The sequence below is a fragment of the Sinohyriopsis cumingii genome, chromosome 9 (assembly GCF_028554795.1).
Source record: "Sinohyriopsis cumingii isolate HCF-2022 chromosome 9, ASM2855479v2, whole genome shotgun sequence".
Classification (NCBI taxonomy): domain Eukaryota; kingdom Metazoa; phylum Mollusca; class Bivalvia; order Unionida; family Unionidae; genus Sinohyriopsis; species Sinohyriopsis cumingii.
The window spans coordinates 107,451,404-107,477,265 of NC_142969.1; the positions used below are offsets into that span (position 1 = coordinate 107,451,404).

The following is a 25,862-nucleotide window of genomic DNA, read 5'->3' on the forward strand; positions in this document are numbered from 1 at the left end:
TATCATAAACAAACTTACTTATTATGTAACCTTTAACATTGTTCATGTTTAGCTCCAGTTTAAATCCTCACAATATGCATGCAGTGACACGTTATTCTTTTATGTGTAACATTTGAAAGGCTATGTGTAACATTTGAACGGCTATGTGTAACATTTGAACGGCTAAACCAATGGGGTCGAATTGTCTGGAGATTGAAACGTTTTCGGTTTGAAATGTCTTGGGGTTGACATGTCTGACAGCCATTTATGGCTGCTGTAAGCATATATTCAGTAAAAAGTATTATTTCTTAATAAAGTAAACTATTTAAATTTTGCGCAAACGCAACTAAGCTTAGTTAATAGTTTACTATTAAACTGGCAATGCATAATAAAGAATCTTACTGTCACGGAATTGTATAAATCCTTTTATTTATTAAATACATGCACTCGGGTTTCGTTTATTTTTTTAGTGTGTGTGTGAACAACAATACCCGAGGTTGTTTTATGTATATTGTACAATATTTCGAAACAGTAAGTTCGGTTCATCCTATGCCGCACGTGCGAAGTGCTTTCGATGGGAAGAATGGAATACTTCCAGCGCACAGACGATGTATGACGACATCGTCTGTGTATAAATGGCTCACCGTAAGATTAAATCTACACATTACGGAACGTCTTGTCAGTGAGCGGTCTACTTTAAGGACTTGCACATTTCAGCTGTAAAGCTGATCGGAGTCTTAGCTGTAGAGCTGATCGTAGTCGTAGCTATAGAGCTGATCGGATTCGACGTGGTACCAGCTGTAGAGCTAACCATAGAAGTTGACCATAGCAGCTGTAAAGCTGAACATTAGCAACCTCTACAGCCGAGTTAACAGTGTTGCTGATCGAGTAATAGGTGATCGGGCGTTGGTGTGCGCGAATTGCTTGATTGACCAAGGAATTGAATGGTGGTCTGTGACTACCTGGAATACTGACTGCCTGATTGATCAGTGTGACTGGTAGCCAAGTGTGCTGGTGACGGAGTGTGTAACTCCATATATGTAATCTGTTAGGCGTGGACTAATGTTGGAGTCTGTAATACCCAGTGTTTTGGGATTCTAAAGATATTTGGTATATCTGTCCCTTTGTTTTCATCATTTTTCTATTTGTGTAAAATACCTCACGTTTTCACTATTTGAGTGAATACATTTTACTATATGAGTAAAGTACATTTTTTACTATTTGTGTAAAACACACCATTCCTTATGTCGTGTGAAATCACTGCGAATCATTCACCCTTGTTCTTGTACTGTGTACGGTCGTTTATTTGTATTTTCATTTGTTGCATTATTAGGTTCGTGCGGATTAAGTTAATTCGTCCAATAAATTTGGATCGTATACACGCACATGTTAATCATATTTCTTTTCTCATTCAAGCCATTGATCGTTAAACATTGTATTTGTATCACCATCAAACGTGTTCTTTTGTAAAATCCGAAATCCAACACGGATATCTTGTTACACTTAATCTATGGCATTTGACTTGCATACAGAACCACACCATTATCACGCGTAAATTCGGGGTTTTGTTTCCTTAATTTAAATTTTTAACCTCTAAACGTACCTGGGATAAATATCATATTTGAAACAGCTGTAAATGCAAAATTTAAATCTCAGACGAAACTTATACATTTTTCACATGTTCCGAATCAGCCTGGCGTTTGGTCCGAATCAGCTCGAAATATAATCTGAATAAACCGGGTCCGAATCAGCCTACACCCCTGCACCCGAGTAAATGAGTACTACTGCTAAGGACAGAGAACCAATCTAGCATATTTTTTTTTTTGACACAACGATCATGGCTGCCACCATTGGTGATCCGGGAAATACACAATATTCTGTACGATCAAGAAAAACGAAGGTCACAGGTATATTCCCACCAGATCTCTATTCGGTTACATAAAGGCCTCCACTATGACAGAAATATATTCTGCAGTCACCTGGGAAGTCTAGACCCTAGAAAGTCAACTGTGAGTGACGGTTGTTCGGCACTTCCCCATCGCCAAGCAGTCATAACTTGAATAGATATCATCACTTTCACCCACCCCTTTTCATATGATGAATTTTTGCATGTTATCAAAAAACGAATGAAGACCTTGATTCTTACCAGGTATCCTTATCACCTTGGCTGAAACGGGGGTCAATTTTGCTGTTTATCTGCACCATATGCATGCATATGGGATATATCACGGGTTATAGTCTTACAATGTGAGACGTTTGACCTAATATTCGTGTTGTTTAGGTCGACGTCTTACTTCCAAAATAAACGGCAAAATTTTCATGAATATCTCCAGGGTTCCCAAGCTATCAGGAAAAAGTCGGGAGAAATGATTTTAAAAAATTTCTGACCGTGAAAAGTCCTTGAATTTCACAAATATTGATGACAGTTCGGGAAAACCCGGGAATTTTCTGCCACCACTTGATGCCCAAAACAATATAATTGACTCGTAACTAAACTGATTATGAGTTAAATTTATCAAGTTCTAACCAGAATATTTGGAGGGTGCAATATGGATCATTTGGGTGCTTGCAATAAACATACATGCTGAGTCAGTCCAAATGCTCATTGGATAAGATTCGTCTAGTATACATTTATTTTCAAACTCAGCTTGATCTCCATATCTTTTGTTACAAAGAAGGTATGAAAACTAGCATCACAAGAGGACAACATGGTCGTGGCAAAGCTTAGCTGCTTACCAGATGGAAATGTAAACATGTAAGATCGAGTGATGCATGCATGAAATTGATATGAAAATTGTTTATATACAAAATATACAAAAATGAAAGAACACAGAATTCTCCATATTTATATATTCCGAGAACAACTTCTAGAGTTTTGTTGTATCATGTGACTACTACGTTGACATGTGCTCTCTGGTTGATAAATCAGACTGGCCAGATTGCTGGTTTTTACAAAAAAGTGTCTGACTTTTTTTTAATATAATTTTTGTACAACAACATTAAAAAGGAGTTTGTTGTTGATATCACATGACTATTGGACTTCCGATGTTGTCTTTGAGATTTTTGAAGTCATGTGACTAGTAATGCAAATGGCGAGTACAGGGTCAGGTTTCATCAATGTTGTAGTTTTGTCTAGTCTGTCAGCAGATTAAAGACATAATGTTTATCTTTAGAAAAGCATTGGAACCATGTATCTCACACTTTGCTGCCCATATTGACACTTTCCCACAAATTAAAGTCTGATTGCTTTAGTAAGACTATACTCACTCCTGTTGGAATACAATTCTGACACAAGTAATTGGATGCATTTTTAAGTTCCATTGACATATATTTCAGTTAGTTGACATGCGTTGGTATCAGAAAAAAGTCTGTTAAAAGTACGATAAATTTCGTTAATGAACCGAAGCTAATTGCTTTCATCAGCATTAGTAGATTATTCTTTGTTTCATTACAGAAATATTCTCCAGCTTTAACCAACTTAAGCATTCCAAGGCAATTGTTGCATGTCAACTAACTGAAATGTGTGTCAACAGAACTTTTATCAGTATTTGATTCTATCAGGAAAAAGACATCAGAGTCATTGCTCAGAGAACAATTTTTTTTAGGCACAGGCTGGTGACTTAAATAATCTCACGATAGGACTGAAATTCCACAAGCCCCGACTCCAGTTTCCACATAACCAAAATGTCCCCTGTTTTAATATTGTCACACAACATTGCAATAGCTACAGTTTGAATATAAATACTTTGGTGACTTTTTAAAAAAATGTTCCCTCTAAGGTATCGAATGACATTCGTTATATAAACGTGTTTGTTGCATCCAAAATGTTTATAGTATATAGTTACGAGTAGTACTTTTGTTATGATCTTAAAGGAGTATCTTTGTAAACTTGTCGGAATTTTTAAACTTATGCTGTTATGTCATACTGCAACATATGTAAAATATCTTACACTATGAAATTGTTTTCAAACTGAAACCTTTTGATAAACTGATTTTATTTGCAGCATTTTAACTGCAAATTATCAATAAACAATTGTTTATGTGCAGCTTATATTTTCTTTTCAGGGTCAGAATCAACCATGTTTACTCAACTGAAGACTAGGGAACCTAAAACACAAGAGGACAGTAGCACCAGATCATTTGTCTTGTTAGCTTTGATTTTTATTGGAGCTTTAATCACTCTAGGCATTGTCTACCTGAACTTTCCTAAACTAGAGGAGTGAGTATTGACTAAATAGTATTAACTTGAGGAGTAAGTATGGACTAAATAGTATTGACTAGAGGAGTATGGACTAAATAGTATTGACTAGAGGAGTGAGTATTGACTAAAAAGTATTGACTTGAGGAGTAAGTATGGACTAAATAGTATTGACTAGAGGAGTATGGACTAAATAGTATTAACTAGAGGAGTGAGTATTGACTAAAAAGTATTGACTTGAGGAGTAAGTATGGACTAAATAGTATTGACTAGAGGAGTATGGACTAAATAGTATTAACTAGAGGAGTGAGTATTGACTAAAAAGTATTGACTTGAGGAGTAAGTATGGACTAAATAGTATTGACTAGAGGAGTATGGACTAAATAGTATTGACTAGAGGAGTATGGACTAAATAGTATTGACTAGAGGAGTGAGTATTGACTAAATAGTATTAACTAGAGGAGTGAGTATTGACTAAATAGTATTGACTTGAGGAGTGAGTATGGACTAAATAGTATTGACTAGAGGAGTATGGACTAAATAGTATTGACTAGAGGAGTGAGTATGGACTAAATAGTATTGTTTAACTGTAACTAAAATATTAACTTGTAGATCTTATGTTGTGAGACACTAAGATGTACCAGAATTTTTACCCTGCTCAGGGATGGTCCTGGCTTTTAAAAAGCTGTCGCCAAAAAAATCGCCAACCTCAATATTTTGTCGCCAATTTTCAAAAAGTGTCGCCAGAACAAGTAGTGTACATTTTTCCAAGTGTTAATTTAGTCTATTAATGTAACAGGCAATGAAAATTACAAAAGATGGGTTACTTAATTCTTTAATTACAACAAGCATTAACAAAATGTTACAAAGTGTTACATGAAGATCCGTCGCAATTTTAGGGCTGCCCACTTGTTGAATGCAGTTTCAAAGTCTAATTTTTCTCATCTGTACATGCTGATTCTTATGAAATTCTCGAGAGATGAGATGCAGAGTTTATTTCTGATGTCAGTTTTTATGAGGTTCATCTTACTGAATCCACGTTCACAGTCCACAGCACTGACAGGTGACACCAGTAGTCTATCAGCAGCCCTCCCCCCTCCCCCTTATGGCTAGCTTAACAAAGCTTGCAGTGAATTGCTTCCTAAATCCCAAGAATGATCACTGAATGCTGTATACATGTTCTCGACAAACAAAATAGGATCTACATTCCCACAAATGAAACTTACACGAGTCAACACCTGGCAATATTGGACCGTATATATAAGCATAAATTCACACCCAATTTAGAGATTCTTTCACTCTTGTATTTTGAGAAATAAATAATTATTATTAATTTTGCAAAGCTGGGTGTTGTTTTTTTTTTTTATGCTATTTCTTGTTTCGGAGTTTAAGTCTCAGCAGCCGTAACACGGATTGATGGCAAAAGGAAAAGATCAATGAGTAAAATGCTGCACTGGCGACAGACATAATTGTGATTGAGATTTTTCCATTTGCTTTGTATTTATACACAGTAGTCGGTACTTCAAAGGTTATCAGTTTTCTATGAAGTTTCAGCAAAACTATTGTGCTGGTATATGTAAAAAAACCAACAAAAAAAAACAACAGAAGATTTAGCCATTCAATTAATTGTATCTGTTCTATTCGCGTCTTCAGAAGTCGATCAGTTGTAGGTATAGTTCGGTAGCATGATTGACTGTATCACAGCATACAGTACTCAGCCCAGATGTCAGCATAAGCATGTAACAATGCACTGTAAAGATAGGGTTGTCAATACGAACAAAAGATTGTTTGTGTAACAGATTGATTCCAATGCATTGCTTAGTCAAGTTTGCGGCTTCCTATCGTTCTCCCTTTTAATTTATCCAGTCCAAATCTATGATTGTATGTACAAATTAAATAACCAAAAAGTCTGTCACCAAAAAAATCGCCAGATGGGATATTTTTGTCGCCAATAAGGAAAAAAAATAGCAATTTGCGACATTGGCGAAGCCCAGGACGATCCCTGCCTGCTCTTTAAATTTTGGATGGTACATATTGAATTGAAATAGGGCCCAATCTTGTATGAAGGTAACACATAATTTGCACTCGGCAGGGTTGAGTTTGAGTCATGGAGTTAATACACAGTAGAATGATTGACCATCTTAGTCTGGTAGTTAACTTGGATTTCTGCTGTGACAAGACATATTACAGCATTTAAGACTGATGTAAAATTGATTTGGATGAAGTGGGTATCGGGTTGATCTGCATAAATTTAAAATAACTCCCAAATTATCAGTCAGACCTGTCTGGGAATCTCTGTGTGGTTATTAAACTGAGTGTCAACATTTGTTTGATGGAATTTGAATGGGACCTCAGTGTCATTACCCAGGGGCATACAGTGTCATTCCCCAGGGGCATGCAGTAATGGCCTCCATGTCACATCCTGGAAACTATTGAGATCCCCACTCTGTAACTATATACAAACTTATTGGGGGTGAAAAGAAATAATTAGATATGTAACTGATTTAGTTTGGTTTAGTGGGGTTTAACACCATTTGTCACTACATGATAAACTATACATGGCAGCCACTATATTTGGTGTAGGAAGATGCTGGGAAGGACCAGATCCCATTGGAAGCAACTGGTAAGTTTTCTCACATTTGTTAAACCAAGACTCAGACTCATGATGGAGACAGAGTTTAGATATGTGAGTTGCCTGTATATGTGAGCACCTTAGACCATTCAGCCACTCCAGGCCCCAGCAACTGACTTTGGCCTCTGGGTCCATTCTAACCTCATGGTACTTAGCCATTTTGTCAAAAGATAAAAATTATTGAGGTCCTTACCCAATAACCAATAAACTTACATGTATACATGCTATCGACAGTCTGTATCTAATATCCAGGGACTAGACCCAGGGTCATAACTTGAAAGCTGCTGAGATTCCACCTGATAACCATGTATACCCTTAATGTAACTGGGATTGGATCCAGTGTCTGTTCTTAATCACTGGAACTGGAACCTAGCATAACATTGGATAGAGGAAAACAAAGCAGCAGAGTGCAAGATGCATATTTTACAAACACTCAGGCAATTTTTGATAATTTTAGTTACATACAAGGTTACATTTAATTTAACATGCACAGAAGATGTGAGAATGTACTATTGTGTTCTTCTCAGGTTAGCTTCTATCCACTCAAAATTTTGATAGAGGGATCAACTTAAAGAAAAAATTGAGTTCAGCCAATCAGGGCTTGAAAATTTTTCATTTGGCCTCATGTCCAATAGAGTAAGTGACTTGGAACTTTGCTTGCTTTGTATCAACTTTACTTGTCCTACACTATACTTGATACTGACGTGGCTTGAAATTCCACTTGTCCTACACTGTACTTGATACTGACGTGGCTTGAAATTCCACTTTTACACTGTACTTGATACTGACTTGGCTTGAAATTCCACTTGTCCTACACTGTACTTGATTCTGACGTGGCTTGAAATTCCACTTCTCCTACACTGTACTTGATACTGACGTGGCTTGAAATTCCACTTGTCCTACACTGTACTTGATACTGACTTGGCTTGAAATTCCACTTGTCCTACACTGTACTTGATACTGATGTGGCTTGAAATTCCAATTGTCCTACACTGTACTTGATACTGACGTGGCTTGAAATTCCACTTCTCCTACACTGTACTTGATACTGACTTGGCTTGAAATTCCACTTGCCCTATCAGATAAGCATCTCAGCCACCACTCCTAAATATGCACAGACAATACGAGCAGAAAAGTGGAATATTTAAACCCTGATAATACATTATGATTACTCTTGTTTCAGACTATAGATTCGGGATGTTGTTTCATAGTTCAAGTGGTCTGCACTGTGGTTTGAGACACTATATAAGTCATAGAGTACTACATAATAAATACACTGTTGTATACTAATTTCAGTTATTTTGTTGCTAATATATTGACATATCTGTACAGACAGCTGCTATCAAATGGCCAAAGTGACTTGCCAATTTAACTAAAAGGAGGAGGGGAAGTACAGTGTGTGAAATTAATTAAGAATAAGTCTCATTTCCCAATTATTGTAAATATATACACAGTAATATATAACTTCAATTATTATTATTATTATTATTATTATTATTGTTATTATCATTTATACCTGTCTCTGTGTTTCACACTGTAAATGATGTAATATTTTTAATTTTCCTTTCAGACAAGAAAAGCAGTATATACGACTGCCCAGAGATATAGAGGATGCAAAAAAATTAGGAAATATTTTGTCTCTATATAAAGAAAAATATTTCTATGAAGTCCTTGGTGGTGTCTTTATTACCTACATATTGTATCCTTGGAAACAGAGATAGACTTTAATCAGTAACATTTTATTCTTGTTTTCAGACCTGTTTTCATCTTGAGACAAATGTGGTGTATTTAATATTGTATAATAACTTGCGTGTTATGATGTATAGACATAAGATCAGCCTGCTGATGTGTGCACAGCAGACCTGCCAACTCTTATGATTTTGCCATAAGTCTTATGAAAATAGCCCTTAAAATACGAACTTACGGCATACTAGCAAAAATTGCGGAAAATTGTCGTTAACAAACAATCTGAATAGTTGGTTCATCCTTGTTTTATTTGGATCTGGGGTTTCATCTTAGAATTAGTGAAATTAATCAGGAACCAGACTAACTTTACAGTAGCACCCCAGACGCTTTAATCTGCACCTATTTGTTCATGAGAGGTGCATGATCAAACTGTTGATTATAGAATTTTTAAAAATGGTGTCCAGAAAGTGATGCTTATTTAAGAGGAAAGGGAAAATAAGCTTCTCAAAAAGTGTTAATAATGGACAAAAAAGAATAAAATGGAGTATTCAGATTCTTGTGAATAAAAGCTGGAAAGGACATAATTATGTTTATTGGACATCACATGCCAATTTGAGTATGTCTCGTGGCGGGAGAAATGATTGCCATCATCATGTGAAATGGAAAAGAATTTCCAAGAATTATGTCAAGTTGAGAGATAGCAACAAGCCATTGAGCTGTATAGGGATTGGAACTAGAGTTTGTGCAACTGTACTAGTGGTAAATAAAGTTTACACATACTTTACACACTTTTCAGTTCATAAAGTTTATCATCTATGCATCAAAACTTTTGAATACGATTTCCAGCTTTACAATAGCAGTCATTGACATTTTGAATTTTACCTTGTTATGGGACTTGATCAGCTTAGAATTGAAATCCCCATAACTTGTAAACATTCTTGTGATCTTTTATTAAATTTTGTTTTAAATTTTTATTTTATTTGAGAAAATAATTCTCAAAAGCTTCATCCCATCAAGGTATACAGTATGTTTGATGATAGCCGATTTTGTCCATGTAGTTATTCAACTTGATTAGTACAGAGGAGATATTGTGAACACTGTAGTATTTCCATTTTATCATATTTATATTAGGCAAACTTTGTATGAAGGTTCATCTTATTTTGTTGTATATGATCAGGGCTGTGCTAGTAAAATATACATGGGACCCAGGGAATGCACATTTTAATGTAGAACAGTCACCCATAGATGCCATTTTCGAATTTTGTATTTTCATATGAACTCTTTGGATAATCTGAGTACCCTGGCATATATTTTTTAAAACATGCCTTCCCTAGGTACCATTTACGTTTAAATGGAATTGCAGATTTTGACCACAGTTTTTAGGTCTATGGCTCTTGATCAACTTAAAATAATCTATGACTTGTAAACACTTTTGCATCAGCCTTTTTACTCAAAAACACGTCAGTCCACTTTGCTGTGAAGTTTTATTCTTTAAGAGCTATCTTTGTATGATGCATTATATCCATATTTTAAGATAAAATTGTTAATCGCAGTTTCTTGGGATTTTTTTTATGTAATTGTTATGGCAGAGAATTATGTTGCATTGGTTATGAGTTTTTTTAGTTTTTATTTCATTGTTATGATCAATTATCTTCTGTTCTCACAATCTGTTCATTGCATTTTTTTTACATGATTACTTTCAGTGGGAATGCACCCAAAATTATGGTCATTTTAAACTTGTATGTTCATATTCTTCCTTAACTCTACCCTAGTTTGCAGTCTTTTGCTATTCCAGGATCAATATTTCTCAGTATCTTGTCTGGATTTTTGTTTCCGTTTCCATTAGCTCTATTTCTAGTCTGTTTGGTAAGTACACATGTAACTATGGAATATCAGCAGATTGCATCCAGGACTCTTTTTAGTCAGAGTCCCTGCTTCCAGGACCTCCAGTTCCAGACATTCAGTTTTCAAAATGCTGAACTACTGAGGTTTTTTTTGAAAATTTTGGCTCTAAACAATAATTTTGAATATTCTACAGAGTTCTGCATACAGATTAATCCTGACATGTCATATACAAAATTTGACCACAATCATGTTATATGAGTAAGTCCACTAATGTGAGAGAAATGTTTTTTGGGGATAATTTTTGTTCACATTATTCCAGATTTGTCTTTATCACTGCATATATGAGGTCATACTATAGTATCATAAGCTGGGTGTGTGGGTGTGTGTGTGTTCGTGTGTGTGTGTGATTTGGATTTTTAATGTAGCTTTAACAATTTTTCAGTCATATCGCTACAATATCTGCAGTGTGACAGTTTATAGTTATGTCTAGCACTGGGACATAATGCCGCAGACATGTAGTATGATGTCCCACCCAGTCACATCCTGACACCAGGCCGACCAGTCCTAACACTAACCTCTTAATGCTGAGCGCCAAGCGAGGCAGCTGTTAGCTACAGTTTTGTAAGTCTTTGGTATGACTCAGTCAGGGATCAAACCTGCATCCGAGGCAGATGCTCTAACCACTAGTCTACCAGAGTGGTCAAGTTTGGTGTGAAAATTGAATACAAAAGTACGTAGTACCATCATATCAAAAGATAAAATAATGGACTTTTTTAGTCTAAAGCTGGAAACAGAGGAAGAGTGAATAATGGATTAGTTTCTTACATTGAAGATCACTCCGGTGGCCTAGCAGTTAGAGCTTCCACCTCGGATGCAGGAGGTCATGGGTTTGAACCCTGGATGAGTCATACCAAAGACTTATAAAAAATGGTACTAACAGCTGTCTTGCTAGCCGCTCAGCATTAAGAGGTTAGTGTTAGGACTTGTTGGCCTGGTGTCAGGATAATGTGACTGGGTGGGACAACATGCTACATGTCTGCCACATGATGCCCCAAAGCTAGAAATCACTATAAACTGCCATGCTGCAAACAATGTTGTGATATGACTGAAAAATTGTTAAAGCTACATTAGAAATCCAAATCACACATACACACAATCTTTCATTGTAAATTGCTTGTTTGGCTTTGTACAGTACTCCATCAAATTATCATGTCTACTTGTTTGGCTTTGTACAGTACTCCATCAAATTATCATGTATACTTGCCTATAAGGCGAGTCAGCTACAAACAGGTCTGGGTCTATGCAATTTTTTTTCGGAGTAATCAACATAACAAACAATGTCTGCCCTGACCTGTTTGTAGCTGACTCGCCTTATAGGCAAGTATACATGATAATTTGATGGAGTACTGTACAAAGCCAAACAAGTATATGGGAATCTAGAAAGAGGCAATTGTTGTCTTTCTTGAAAATTTCAAAACTGTTCATTTGGAAAGTATCATTGCAGGTGTTGCTTCTTTTAAATGTAAATACATGCGTATCTAAAGAGATAAAAAAAATCTTACGCAGTCCTTCTGAACTATGAGAAAGGATATAGACCGATTTTAGCAACAACTTTAGTGTTATCTTTACTTTTTTATGACATCAGAGAAAATGGAAGGAAAGAGAGGGAATATTGAAAAATACATATCATCTCATAGGGTACATGCATTAAAAGTGAAAGCACCTTTTTATAACATTTGCTTTACCAGAGTAAAAAAAGTACATTTCTGACCAAAATTTTGGGCAAATTGGTATAATTTTTTCTCTTTGTGACTTACAAGAGATAATATATGTACAATCTTATAAAATGGAGATTGCATTAATTTGATGGAAATGAACTGTATCTTTTAAAATTCTTTGTAACAATTTCATTTACAGTTGTGGGGGTTGCCATAAATTGGCATTAGTTTTATTTCTTTAGGTTTCTGCAAGATGTGGAACTTTTGCAAGTCACTACACTGTCATTGCCAAAATTTCCACTTGAGCAAGTGTATGTTCCCCTGATACATCACTTATGCACACATACCTTTATGGAAACGTGTCTACTCATTATTATATATTTTAAATCAGATTTAGTTAACTTTGCATTAAAGTAACTAATTAGTGCATGATATATTATCAGGATCTTTTATTCTTACAGTGCTCAGCAACAGGTGCCTCTTTCTGTTACTTGTTATCATACTTGGTGGGCCGTAGACTGGTACAGAAATACATTCCAGATAGGGTGGCAGACTGGCAGAGCCATGTAAGTTAAACTTTTCACATGTCATGCCTGTAATACTCACAGACAATATTGTGAGTCCAAAGTGTTTTGGAGGTGAGGGGCAGAGTGTATGACCCAACAAATTGACATTGTACAATTGAGAATAAGTAAGTTCTCCACTCATATGAGCCTTTAGAAAATTCAGATTTGAATAAAAGAAAAGAACAAATCTGTTTTCTTTGAAACATTAGTAAGCTAATGTGTTTACAAGCAAAAATAATTGGTAGCTTTGTCAAATATCACACAAATACACACACTCACATAATAACATACACACTGACATGAAATCAAATAATACACTAAAAACGTTTATTTAAAATCCATTGGACACTAAAATGTAGTCAAATTAGATGCAGTTTTTTTCTGCTATCAGTAGTTCATTGTGGGGTTTAACAAGTTTAGGTTGTGTCATCTTTACACTCATTAGAGAAAAGGATCTTTCTGTATCACTGTCAAATGTGGCATTAGTTTTTAATGATTGTTTAAACATGTTATGTACATTTGAGTTTGAAGTGTGCATTTATGCATTATCCCGATGCTGGGCGTTTACAGATGTCATAAACTTAAGAATGACCTATGTATGGTGTTTGTACAAACAATATGATGCTTCCTGTTGCTGCTTTGCTTCACAAAATCAAATTCCATCAACCATTAGTAGAAAATTTAGTTAAGTTTGCTTCACATATGGCTCATCCTTCCCCGAATCACAGCTGCATATTGACACTTCACCCTAACAAATTTAGCATACCATTCCAAGTACTGATATAATTATACATTTTATGGAGAGTAAAATCCAACTTAAAAAGAAATGTTGCTGCTCATCATAAATTAGCTAATAATCTTTAATAAAGTTGGCTTAAACATTCTCATTCAAAGCAGTGGGTAATAACACTTGTTCTTTTGTATGTATTTCTTAGATTTACCTATCTTCAAATAAATTGGTTTGTTCTGTATGTATTTCTCAGATTTACCTAGCTTCATATAAATTGGTTTGTTCCATTTAGTGCTCTTTACCAATGCAAATTAGCCTAATTGTCTCTCCCACAATATTGTCAGGCAGTTAAGTAATCTGCAAAATGGTATTTGTTTGTCTGTGACTGCTTTGCTTTTATGTTGACAGTTAATTGTATGAGCTGTCTCAACGATAGTTTCCAAAAGCACAAAGCAGGGTAGTTAAATTTCTGAACAGGGTATGTGCATACATTGTTGTAAAAAAAGGTCTCTCAGTCTCAATCCTTTTTTTGTATTGATTTTAAGATTACTGAAAATTGTTTTTCTAAACATGACTATGTTGGGATTCTTTAAGAGTTAACAAAAAATCTTGTTCTGGGCATGACACTTTGTGTTATGCAGGTTTGACATCTGTGCTGTAGCTTTTTCCTAGATGGGTTCTACAATTGTAATTTCAGTGCAGTCGGCTCAAGAAGCTGTCATCCATATTGTGGTGTCATTGTGTATTCATGAGTAGGCATAAAGGCAGACTACAGACATCTTTGATAGAGTTGACTAATAGCAACAATTTTAAATAGTTTTCAATGCAGAAACAATTAAAATGTATGTCTGTATTTAGATCAGTGTGTTACCCTTAAACCATTACCAGCTACCCACCCCTCAAATTTTGGAAGAGGGTGGGTGGGGTCTTCCTCAAAATTTTGCAAAGTCCTAGATGTAAAATTTAGAGAAAAAAGTACTTTTGTTCTTAAATATTTCTGATCATATTTTGTAACATCTTTGTTAAAAAATAGTCACACACACATACTCTAAAACAAAAATATATATTTAGTCACAAGTGATTTTATTCTAGAGAGGTTTCATGGTATTGTTTGATATTGTGACAGTGGTAGTATGATTTAATGCATGGTTGTTGTTGTTGTGGGGTTTAATATCTTTTTTCAGCACACAATAGGCTATACATGGCAGCCAGTATAAATGGTGGAGGAAGAACCCCGGAAAGAACCAACAATCCACAAGAAGCTACTGGCAAGCTTTCTCACATACCCACATTGGCTGAATCTGAGACGCGAACCCACACAGACAGGTGAGATGGTACTGATCCATAAGGGAGAGCACTTTAGCGTTGGAGAGGTTTCATGGTATTGTTTGTATTGTTTGATATTTTCACAGTGGTGGTATGATTTAATACATGGTATTGTTTGATATTGTCATATTGTGGTAGTATGATTTAATACATGGTATTGTTTGATGTTGCCACAGTGGTGATATGATTTAATACATGGTATTGTTTGATATTGTCACAGTGGTAGTATGATTTATTATATGGTATTGTTTGATATTGTCAAAGTGGAGGTATGATTTAATGATTGGTATTGTTTGATATTGTCTCAGTGGTATTATTTAATGCATTGTATTGTTTGATATTGTCACAGTGGTATCATTTAATGCATGGTATTGTTTGTTATTGTCACAGTGGTAGTATGATTTAATGCATGGTATTGTTTGTCTTGTTTGATATTGTCACAGTGGTAGTATGAATTAATGCATGGTATTACTTGTATTGTTTGATATTGTCACAGTGGTAGTATGATATAATGCATGGTATTGTTTGTCTTGTTTGATATTGTCACAGTGGTGGTATGATTTAATGCATTATATTGTTTGATATTGTTACAGTGGCAGTATGATTTAATGCATGGTATTGTTTGATATTGTCACAGTGGTAGTATGATTTAATGCATGGTATTGTTTGACATTGTCACAGTGGTAGTATGATTTAATGCATTGTATTGCTTGTATTGTTTGATATGGTCACAGTGGTGATATGATTTAATACATGGTATTGTTTGATATTGTCACAGTGGTAGTATGATTTAATGCATGATATTGTCACAGTGGTGATATGATTTAATACATGGTATTGTTTGATATTGTCACAGTGGTAGTATGATTTAATGCATGGTATTGTTTGACATTGTCACTGGTGGTATGTTTTAATGCATGGTATTGTTTGATATTGTAACAGTGGTGGTATGATTTAATGCATGGTATTGTTTGATATTGTCACAGTGGTAGTATGATTTAATGCATTGTATTTGATATTGTCACAGTGGTGATGTGATTTAATACATGGTATTGTTTGATATTGTCACAGTGGCAGTATGATTTAATGCATGGTATTGTTTGTATTGTTTTGATATTGTCACAGTGGTGATATGATTTAATACATGCTATTGTTTGTATTGTTTGATATTGTAACAGTGGTGGTATGATTTAATGCATGGTATTGTTTGATATTGTTACAGTGGTAGTTTGATTTAATGCATTGTATTTGATATTGTCACTGGTGGTATGTTTTAATGCATGGTATTGTTTGATATTGTAACAGTGGTGGTATGATTTAATGCATGGTATTGTTTGATATTGTTACAGTGGTAGTATGATTTAATGCATTGTATTTGATATTGTCACAGTGGTGATGTGATTTAATACATGATATTGTTTGATATTGTCACAGTGGTAGCATGATTTAATACATACTATTGTTTGATATTGTCAAAGTGGTAGTATTATTTAATGCATGATATTGTTACAATGGTGGTATGATTTAATGCATGGTATTGCTTGTCTTGTTTGATATTGTCACAGTGGTGGTATGATTTATTTAATACATGGTATTTGTATTTTTTGATATTGTCACAGTGGTATTATGATTTAATGCATGATATTGTCACAGTGGTGATGTGATTTAATGCATGGTATTGTTTGATATTGTCACAGTGGTAGTATGATTTAATGCATGATATTGTCACAATGGTGGTATGATTTAATACGTGGTATTGTTTGATATTGTCACAGTGGTGCTATGATTTAATGCATGGTATTGTTTGATATTGTCACAGTGGTAGTATGATTTAATGCATGATATTGTCACAATAGTGGTATGATTTAATACGTGGTATTGTTTGATATTGTCACAGTGGTGCTATGATTTAGTGCATGGTATTGTTTGATATTGTCACAGTGGTAGTATGATTTAATGCATGGTATTGTTTGATATTGTCACAGTCAGAGGTCTCGCTAGGATTTTAAAACTAGGAGTCCAGGACTCCCATTTTGGTAAAAATATCTTCTGTCTCATGGGTGTGTGCAGTTTTAGGGAGTATATATGGTAACTTAATAGAGAAGCTAATGGTGAAAGTTAGATATGCTTTGAAAAACAATTTCCACTTCTGAAAAGATAATAGTTTCTGTTAATTGCTCTAGCTCACAAAATGCAAATTTTTCTTGGTGCATGTTTGAATTTTGTTGGCACACACTTTCACATGTTGCATGGCTTGATGGAAAATGTTGTAGTTTTGTTTAGGAAAATGCATGAAAATATTGAAGTTTAAAAAGTATGAAAATTTTCACTAATAATTTTCAATATTTCACACTTTAGCATATAATAAATTTGTGCCAGTCTTTTGCATTAAATCACATTTAAGATACTTTTTTTTACATGTTCATTATGTACTATTTACTTTACTTGTAGGTGGATCGACACAAGGAACACTTACTCAACTACTTGATATTCCTAAGGATAACACCTTTTCTACCCAACTGGTTCATTAACATTGCTTCACCTGTGATAAATGTACCTCTACTGCCATTCTTTATAGGAACATTTGTCGGTATGTTATTTGCATAAACTTTATATTGATGCGGATGCACATTTCAAAATCAACTCAGGAAATGTCTTGTTACCTGAAATAATTGTGTTTATTGAAGTAATTTATACAGGAATAGCATGTCTTAAATGCTTATTTAGGTAATTTGATTGTTTTAATGTTTTACCAGCAAAAGAAAGAGTTAAGATGCTCCTTCATGCCTCTTTGTGTTTGTTTAAGAAAGGTAATGCATATATCTCCCTCCATTAATGGAAAATCACAGGACATTTGAAAGCTGAATGTTGGCAATAATCTCTTTTTAAAACTAAGGTCAAGTCCTTTGATATTTTTGTTCATTTGTCGCTAATTAAGTTGTTTTGATATGTTTTTTTTAAATACATTTTATCAGTATGCACATCAAAGTTTAAGAAAGTTGCAATTACTACTTTCTGTGCATAAGTAAATTTAAACATTTAAAGTCCTTTAATACAGAATTGTTTATCTCCCCTCCTGACTACCTTGTATTTATGTATTAAACAATTATTTTTTTTTAAATTTGTGTAGGAGTAGCACCACCCTCATTTGTAGCCATCCAGGCGGGTACAACTTTACACCAGCTGACATCATCAGGGGATGCAGTCTCCTCCACTTCCATTGTCATCCTGGCAATACTGGCAGTATTATCATTGTTGCCTGTTTTATTCAAGAAAAAGCTTGGAGCCAAGTTTGACTGACTCTGGGAATTTTCTTTGTGTGATGTTCTTTTTATAAGGCCTAGATCTTTAGTCTTGTCATCTCCACAAAATTGCCTCAAAAACAGCCCAGAAGTTAGAAAAGAGAAACTTCATGTGTTTGTGTCATATCAGTTCATTGTAGTTTTCCAGTTGCATAAGCAAATTTTATAAGATTTCAACTCATTTTTAAAAAAATGAAATTGTGATATCCATTTCCTAGCTATTTTTCTTTGTTATTATTTTTGTAGGTAAATGTTAACATTTATATCCCATGAAAAAGTATTTTGTCATCATAAAACATTCTTTTTTTTCATCTTGAGGAAGGCATCCAAAATTTTACTTAACTCCTGTTTTCCAATCATGCTTGATGACAGTCTAAGTGTGAGATTATTTGAGATGTGCTTTTTAAGCCATTGCAAGATTATTCATGAGCAAATTTATGTACATTTCAGTTATATAAGATATTCCTTTGTGAATGGCGCAATCATTTATTGCTGTGTTGTTTTAATTTATTGTGTTCTACTTATATGTCCATATACATGATCATTCATCTTGTTCAAATTTTAACGTGAATGATTCACAGCTAATGCTGTATGAAAGTGAATGAGTGGTCTCTAGTGTTCTTTTATGAATTCACAAATTTTGAGTGCTGGTACATTGACAAGGCTAGGTTAGATATTATAGTAAAAAGTGTTTCAAATGGAAATTGTAAATGAAAATTTGATTGTCTTTCTTAAATTTAACTTTGTGTAAGGCAGAATGTATTAGGTTTTGATGTCTGTCTGTCTGTCTGTCTGTCTTATAAGCTGTGCTGAAATTTTGCTTCAGCACAGTAACTTTTTCTTACCATCTACAGTTACTGAACTTTGAGGATGGCTTTCACTTGGGGTTTTTGACTCTAAAGGTTAAAGGTCAAATTCACTGTGACTAAATTAAGAAAGGTTTCTGTGCAATAACTTGAGTTCTTCATCATCTGTGGTTACCAGAATTTGTGTATCACTTCCACTTCTGGTAAGGAAGAACCATATTTGTGCTGGGGTTCAAATGTCATTAACAAAGAATAAAAATAGTTTCTGCACAAAACATTAGTTCTACCTCATCCAGACATTTTGAATTGATTGCACTTGGTTTAATGAAGAAGTCAGTTGATTTCAGGGTCAGAAGGTTAAATTAAGGGTCACTACAACTGATGGAATAAACATTATTTCTAAATCACAGTCCTGGAACAGCTTTGTGAATGGCTTGCACTCAGGATAAGGAAGAAGCCCATTGATTTGGGGATCTTAAGGTCAGATATCAAGGTCACTGACTGAAAGAAGGGAAATGATTTTTTTTCACAGAAATATTCATTATCTACATAAAAGAATTTTAAATAAAGGGCAGACATATAATTTACTGGTCACTGTATTATTGTTAGAATTTGTGGGCGCTACATCGGATAAGCAGGGCTTTATATGTCTCTTAATTCTGTTACATTTTTTTGCCTTGTAGCCTACTACAGCTGATCATGGGATGAATTATAACCAGTGGTCATTGTTGAGTTAATATTTTTTCAGCTGTTGTGCACTGAATCAAGCTTTTGGTTTGAAAGTGTATTTTGCCTCATAAATTAACCTATTGGGACTCAAACATGAAACTTTGTCCCATCTCATAATGGTGTTGGTAATGTAATGTTCTCAAAAGAGGAGATATTCTTGTGATATATTCCATTTATTTGAGGCTGTATTCAAGTGTATATAATCTTTACAATTGTCTGTACTATGATCATTATATGTATTAATCAAACTTAAATTTGGTCACTGATGTAGTTTTTATGTCTAAATTTAGTATCTCATGTTATAGTCAGTGTTTGTCACTTATTCAAGTATACATGTACGTGGAAATTGTTAACAGTAAATTCATCTATGCTCATATTTCTCACACAAGATATAGATACATTGGTCTGGAATTGTTTTATTATTTAATTATGGAATTGGTGAAGATTCTTACACCAGATATAGACACATTGGTATTGTTTTAGCATTCTTCTCTAGAATCAGTGGATACTGATCCTCACACCAGATGCATATACGCATTAGTCTTGAATTGATTTAGCATTTTATCTATGGAATTTAGTGAATACTGTGATACTGATCCTCACACCAGATGCATAGACACATTGGTCTTGATTGTTGTTGTAGGGTTTAACACCATTTTTCAGCACACGATAGGCTATACATGGCAGCCAATATCAATGGTGGAGGAAGAACCCGGAGAAAAACCCCGGGAAGAACCACCGACCCATGAGAAGCTACTGGCAAGCTTTCTCACATACCCACATTGGCCGAATCCGAGACTCAAACCCACGCAGACAGAGGTGAGATGGCAGTGATCCGTAACGGAAAGCGCTTTAGACCACTCGGCCACTCGGGGCCCCCATTGGTCTTGAATTGATTTAGCATTTTATCTTTGGAATCAGTGGGTATTGTATATACTCGGAGTCAAAAAGGACAAACCTAGATCTGTGCAGATTGTTAGGAGAATAAACAGCATAGAGCCTGATCTGAATGCATATTATGATACATTAGATCAGGATCTATGTTGTTTCTCTTTATAAGCAAGTATATATCGTATTAATTCTGCTAGTAGCCATAAGGACACAGTAGAATTTAACTAACTCTAATCTCATTCATCCCATGTGTTCCATATATACTCACTTAAGAGTTGAGGTAAACTGCACACAACAAACATCCTGATCTGCTGTGGCATAATGCACCTGCAGATCAGGGTCTGTGTGTTCTACTGATTATTCCAAATAAATTGCATATGACCTCTCATGTCTGGTTCATATACAAATGAAAACAATTAATTTCTGACAGAGATGCATGGAAGCAGGAATCAAGGAAAAAAGGTGAACAATTTTATGGTATAAAATCTTGTTTTTAATAGTATACCATAATCACAGAAGCCAGAAAGATGAATGACAAACAAGATGTAAAAAGCAGAACCTCAGAAAATGTACATCCATTGATACAGTAAAAAGGTCTTTCTAAAAGTAATACTATATACTAAAAAAAATCTTTTTATGTTCAATATAATGACCTTTATGTGGATTAAATGTTTGATAAGCTAAATCTGATTACAAAAAAATGAAATTGTCACCCTGTATTAAAATCTATTTTTATCTTCTCAAAATGCAATTGCAAATTAATCTTGTACAATGTAAACAGTACAAATATATTCATTCTATCATAGTCCAAGCAGAACTACAGAAGATGTAGATCCAGTGACATAGTGAACAGTCTATAAAACACAGAATATTCATATGTCATGAAAACAATTTTTCTTCATTTTTATTACACATTACATCTGATGATGAATTAAAAGAAAATAAGTTCTGGGGGAAAATACCCACTGTAAGAACATCTAAATGGCTACTTGAAAATACCCACTGTAAGAACGTCTAAATGGCTACTTGAAAATTCTTTTCATTATATTTGAAATTATTAATAACCTAATGCACACTTCTTCCTCTATAACTTGTGCAAAAATATTCCAAAGACACTGCAGCAGAAGTGAACACATTAATTACTAAAGGACCTTTGACAAGTTAAGAAAGAAAAGGACATCTAAAGTGGAGGGGGTGTTTAAGTAGTTGAATACTTGTTTAATATCCTCAATAAAAAGCTTTTTGTAATGAACTTGTTATCTTTTCTGTATAAATTACCTTTATTTTCAATATATCCAGTCTCTGAAAATTCATTTAAAACATCATGTATTACATCACAGCTTTTTGCATGTGACTGGATGCTTGTGTAATTACATCACTGCTTTTTGCATGTGACTGGATGCTTGTGTAATTACATCACTGCTTTTTGCATGTGACTGGATGCTTGTGTATTACATCACAGCTTTTTGCATGTGACTGGATGCTTGTGTAATTACATCACTGCTTTTTGCATGTGACTGGATGCTTGTGTAATTACATCACAGCTTTTTGCATGTGACTGGATGCTTGTGTAATTACATCACAGCTTTTTGCATGTGACTGGATGCTTGTGTAATTACATCACTGCTTTTTGCATGTGACTGGATGCTTGTGTATTACATCACAGCTTTTTGCATGTGACTGGATGCTTGTGTAATTACATCACTGCTTTTTGCATGTGACTGGATGCTTGTGTATTACATCACAGCTTTTTGCATGTGACTGGATGCTTGTGTAATTACATCACTGCTTTTTGCATGTGACTGGATGCTTGTGTAATTACATCACAGCTTTTTGCATGTGACTGGATGCTTGTGTAATTACATCACAGCTTTTTGCATGTGACTGGATGCTTGTGTAATTACATCACTGCTTTTTGCATGTGACTGGATGCTTGTGTAATTACATCACAGCTTTTTGCATGTGACTGGATGCTTGTGTAATTACATCACTGCTTTTTGCATGTGACTGGATGCTTGTGTAATTACATCACAGCTTTTTGCATGTGACTGGATGCTTATTTAATATTAATGTAGATTCAAAATAAACAAAATTTTATTTAGTTTAAAAAGCAGTGATGTTTATTCAGAGAAACAAAACTAGTATTTAGATACTTTTTGGTTGCTTTATTTAGTTTGTTGGCATTACAGACAGCTTAATTAATAATTTACAGTTTACTGAGAAAATATTTTTTTCTCCAAGAAAAGCATAGAATATGTGATCTCTTATTAAAACTTGTGAGTTTCACAACTGTATGTTGATTCTAAATTTCTGGGCATTACATGCCCTTAAGGATGATAACATGAATGCCTATCAAAGTTTCATTTACCAACTTTGATTGTAATTTTCCTCACATTCAACAAATAGGGGCCATTTCTTTGAGCATTTTCTACAACAAAGTGGAGCCCATGCCTGACCCATCTTGTACACTGGATTGGATGTTGCTAGGGCACAAATTACAGAAGAACAGGTGTATACAGAAAATGTTAATATTTTACAGTTTAAATATTCATAAATACTTCAATAATCGGAAAATAAACAGTCGTTCCACTAAACAGAAGTTATCTTATTCAGGGTATAGGAAACAGTTTCCACTAAAGAGAAGTTCTACTCAAAGGATAGGAAACAGTTTCCACTAAAGAGAAGTTCTACTCAAAGGATAGGAAACAGTTTCCACTAAAGAGAAGTTCTACTCAAAGGATAGGAAACAGCTTCCAACAAAAGTTATTTTATTCTGGGCAAAGGAGATAGATTCCACTTAAAAGAATTTACCCTATTTGAGAGAAAGGAATTTTTCGACTCGACAGAAGTTATCCTAATATGAAGGCATCTGCACAAACACTGTCTTCTTTCCATCCATGTATCGATGGCAGAAGATCAGAAAATTGGTCACTGTGCTGACCATAATAAATAAAAAAATGTAAATGACAAACATTTAGTAACCAGGCTCCATTTTCATGAAAAACAACCTAAGAGCTCTCTAGATTTCAAATCTGAATAATTTACAATCAATAAATGATATACAAGAGATTTCAATACAATTTCATACACATGTCTCTTACATATGTATCGTTTACTTTGGAACACTAATAAAACCTATAGCAAATGTAGTCTGAATTTAGAGTGAGCACTCAAGCTGAAGATTGTCATAAATAAGGGGCCAGAAATCCAGACCCTACATACAGGCCTTTATTTTGTGTGGTCGTAAGTAATGAAAGTAACCCTTTGTAATGAATTGGCAAGGAACCTAATTCACATGAGAAATACCAACAAAGTTGTTGTTGTTGTAAGGGTTAACGCCATTTTTCAGCACACGATAGGCTATAAATGGCGGCCAGTATCAATGGTGGAGGAAAAACCACCAACCCATGAGAAGCTACTGGTAAGCTTTCTCACATACCTACATTGGCCGAATCCGAGACTTGAACCCATGCAGACAGAGGTGAGATGGCAGTGATCCATAATGGAAAGCGCTTTAGACCACTCGGCCACTCAGGGCCCTCATCAACAAAGTGAAATGTAAAAAAATAACTGTCAGAAGGAATTTCATTCATAAAGGTTCTATCAAAGCATTAGAATAATTACTGCAAATTGATATAAACTATTTAGACTTCAATCCTAAGAGTTCAAAATGAAGAAAGGTGCTAGTACTTAAGAACTGTGAACAAAACTAGATGGAAGACATGTTCTGAGGATAATATTAAAGACACATTTTAATCTGGATGGAACTCGAGAAATGGAAATCTAGAGTACAGTAAGGTCACTTGTTCTGTACGAATTACAAATATGGAAGTTCTGAAAACATGGCTAGATGACTAACCTCATCCTCACAGTTAATTATGTTATCCTATTTTGTTTTATGCCAACAATTTGAAATATGTCCAGTTCTCAAACATGAAACTCTAATTTTCAGATTAGAGTTCCTTTTATGAAAATAAAAGTGTCCTCAGTTTATTTTCTTTCTTGGATATTACAATTTTTTAAAAAAAAAACGGGGCTCAAGTGAGCTGATATCACTCATCTGTTATTACAGCTGACCATTTTCACTAAACTGGTTTATGTAGTACTGTAAGAACACATGCTATGCAAACTATTTCCCAATTTGTATCATGTAAATTTCACCCATTTAACAATAGTTTGATAAAAAGTATTTGCAATGACAATGGTGTAATTAATATGCATAATCAAAGTCATCGAAGAGCTTTAAAGGTATTTCCAATGACAATGGTATAATTAATATGCATAATCAAAGTCATCAAAGAGCTTTAAAGGTTAAGTTTACAGATCAAGCTTGATTTGTGGTCATATGTTTTTCACACAAATATAAATTATAATTCCTGGTGTAGATAACAGGTTTCTTTACTTTTGGTAATTAAATTTTAAAGTGTTGACAAAAGAAAAAAATAATAAAAACTAGTAAAATTTATAAGCAGTGGCACTGAATTCCATACAATAATGCACAAAATGTGCGATCACTTATAAAAGACAAATGTTTGATGTACTCTAACATGGCAATGCTAGCAACTGTCAAAATATTTCAAATAACAAAAAAAAAAAATGGCTTCCAAATATTCAATTATTTCAAATGCAGAAAAGTGTTTGAAATGATTTTCTGGAAATCAATTAATAAACATTAGAAATGGCTTTTACCAAATACATATTTTCTTACTGGTGGAAAGTTAATACCAAAATAACCCGACAATTACCAATAAACAAATACATATAACTGTAAAGACATTCTGATGCAGGATTCAAATGGCACACAATTCAAACTATTCTGCAACTGTATGTTTCTCAATATTTCAATTTTAAATTTTTTTCAGCTATAACATAATATATTAATTTTAATTTTAAGAAATATATTAGTTTGCTAATTTAAACTGTTTTATTTAATTTTATGCATTTTGTATTATAAAATGTCATTTTTACTTGTTTTCATAATTTATGCAAGGGAAAGAACTCAATAATACCACACCGGTGATTCTTATTAGTCAATATCATTATTTCTTCCCTTGCTTTTGCTTTGGAGAGAACAAGACTTTTTAAAAGTAAAATCTATTCTAACTGTGCTTAATTTCATTAATATGTACACATCATGCTTCCAATACAACTTGTGGGTCTTGATGATTTATGTCTAATTACCAAGTTTACTTCATATTGGATCAAAAATACAGTCTCAAGGTTGGCAATAACTTAATCATATGCAAGATCTTTCACTGGTCACAATCTTGTGAGATCACAATCATAAAAACCTAAATTCCAAGTTTTATTAAAATCTGATCAGAAGCATGGTCTCCAAAGTCAACCATTGACCTCTTGCATCTCAATACTGAACTCATCCAAGAGCTTAGTCGTATAAATCCAAATTCCAAATTTGATCAAAATATGATAAAAGCTTCCAAAACAGTAACAAGC

At 34.3% G+C, this 25,862-nt stretch overlaps 1 protein-coding gene across 1 annotated transcript; it reads left to right on the forward strand.

Moving 5' to 3' along the window:
• Window positions 1–1,800: 1,800 nt before the first annotated feature.
• On the forward strand, window positions 1,801–21,656 carry LOC149792438 (transmembrane protein 41B-like). Its single transcript, XM_089971012.1, has 7 exons — window positions 1,801–1,886; window positions 4,045–4,198; window positions 8,380–8,508; window positions 10,268–10,361; window positions 12,520–12,624; window positions 17,132–17,270; window positions 17,811–21,656. The coding sequence occupies exons 1-7, from the start codon at window positions 1,817–1,819 to the stop codon at window positions 17,978–17,980; spliced, it is 861 nt and encodes a 286-aa protein (XP_089827138.1). The 5' UTR covers window positions 1,801–1,816; the 3' UTR covers window positions 17,981–21,656.
• The last annotated feature ends 4,206 nt before the right edge of the window (window positions 21,657–25,862 follow it).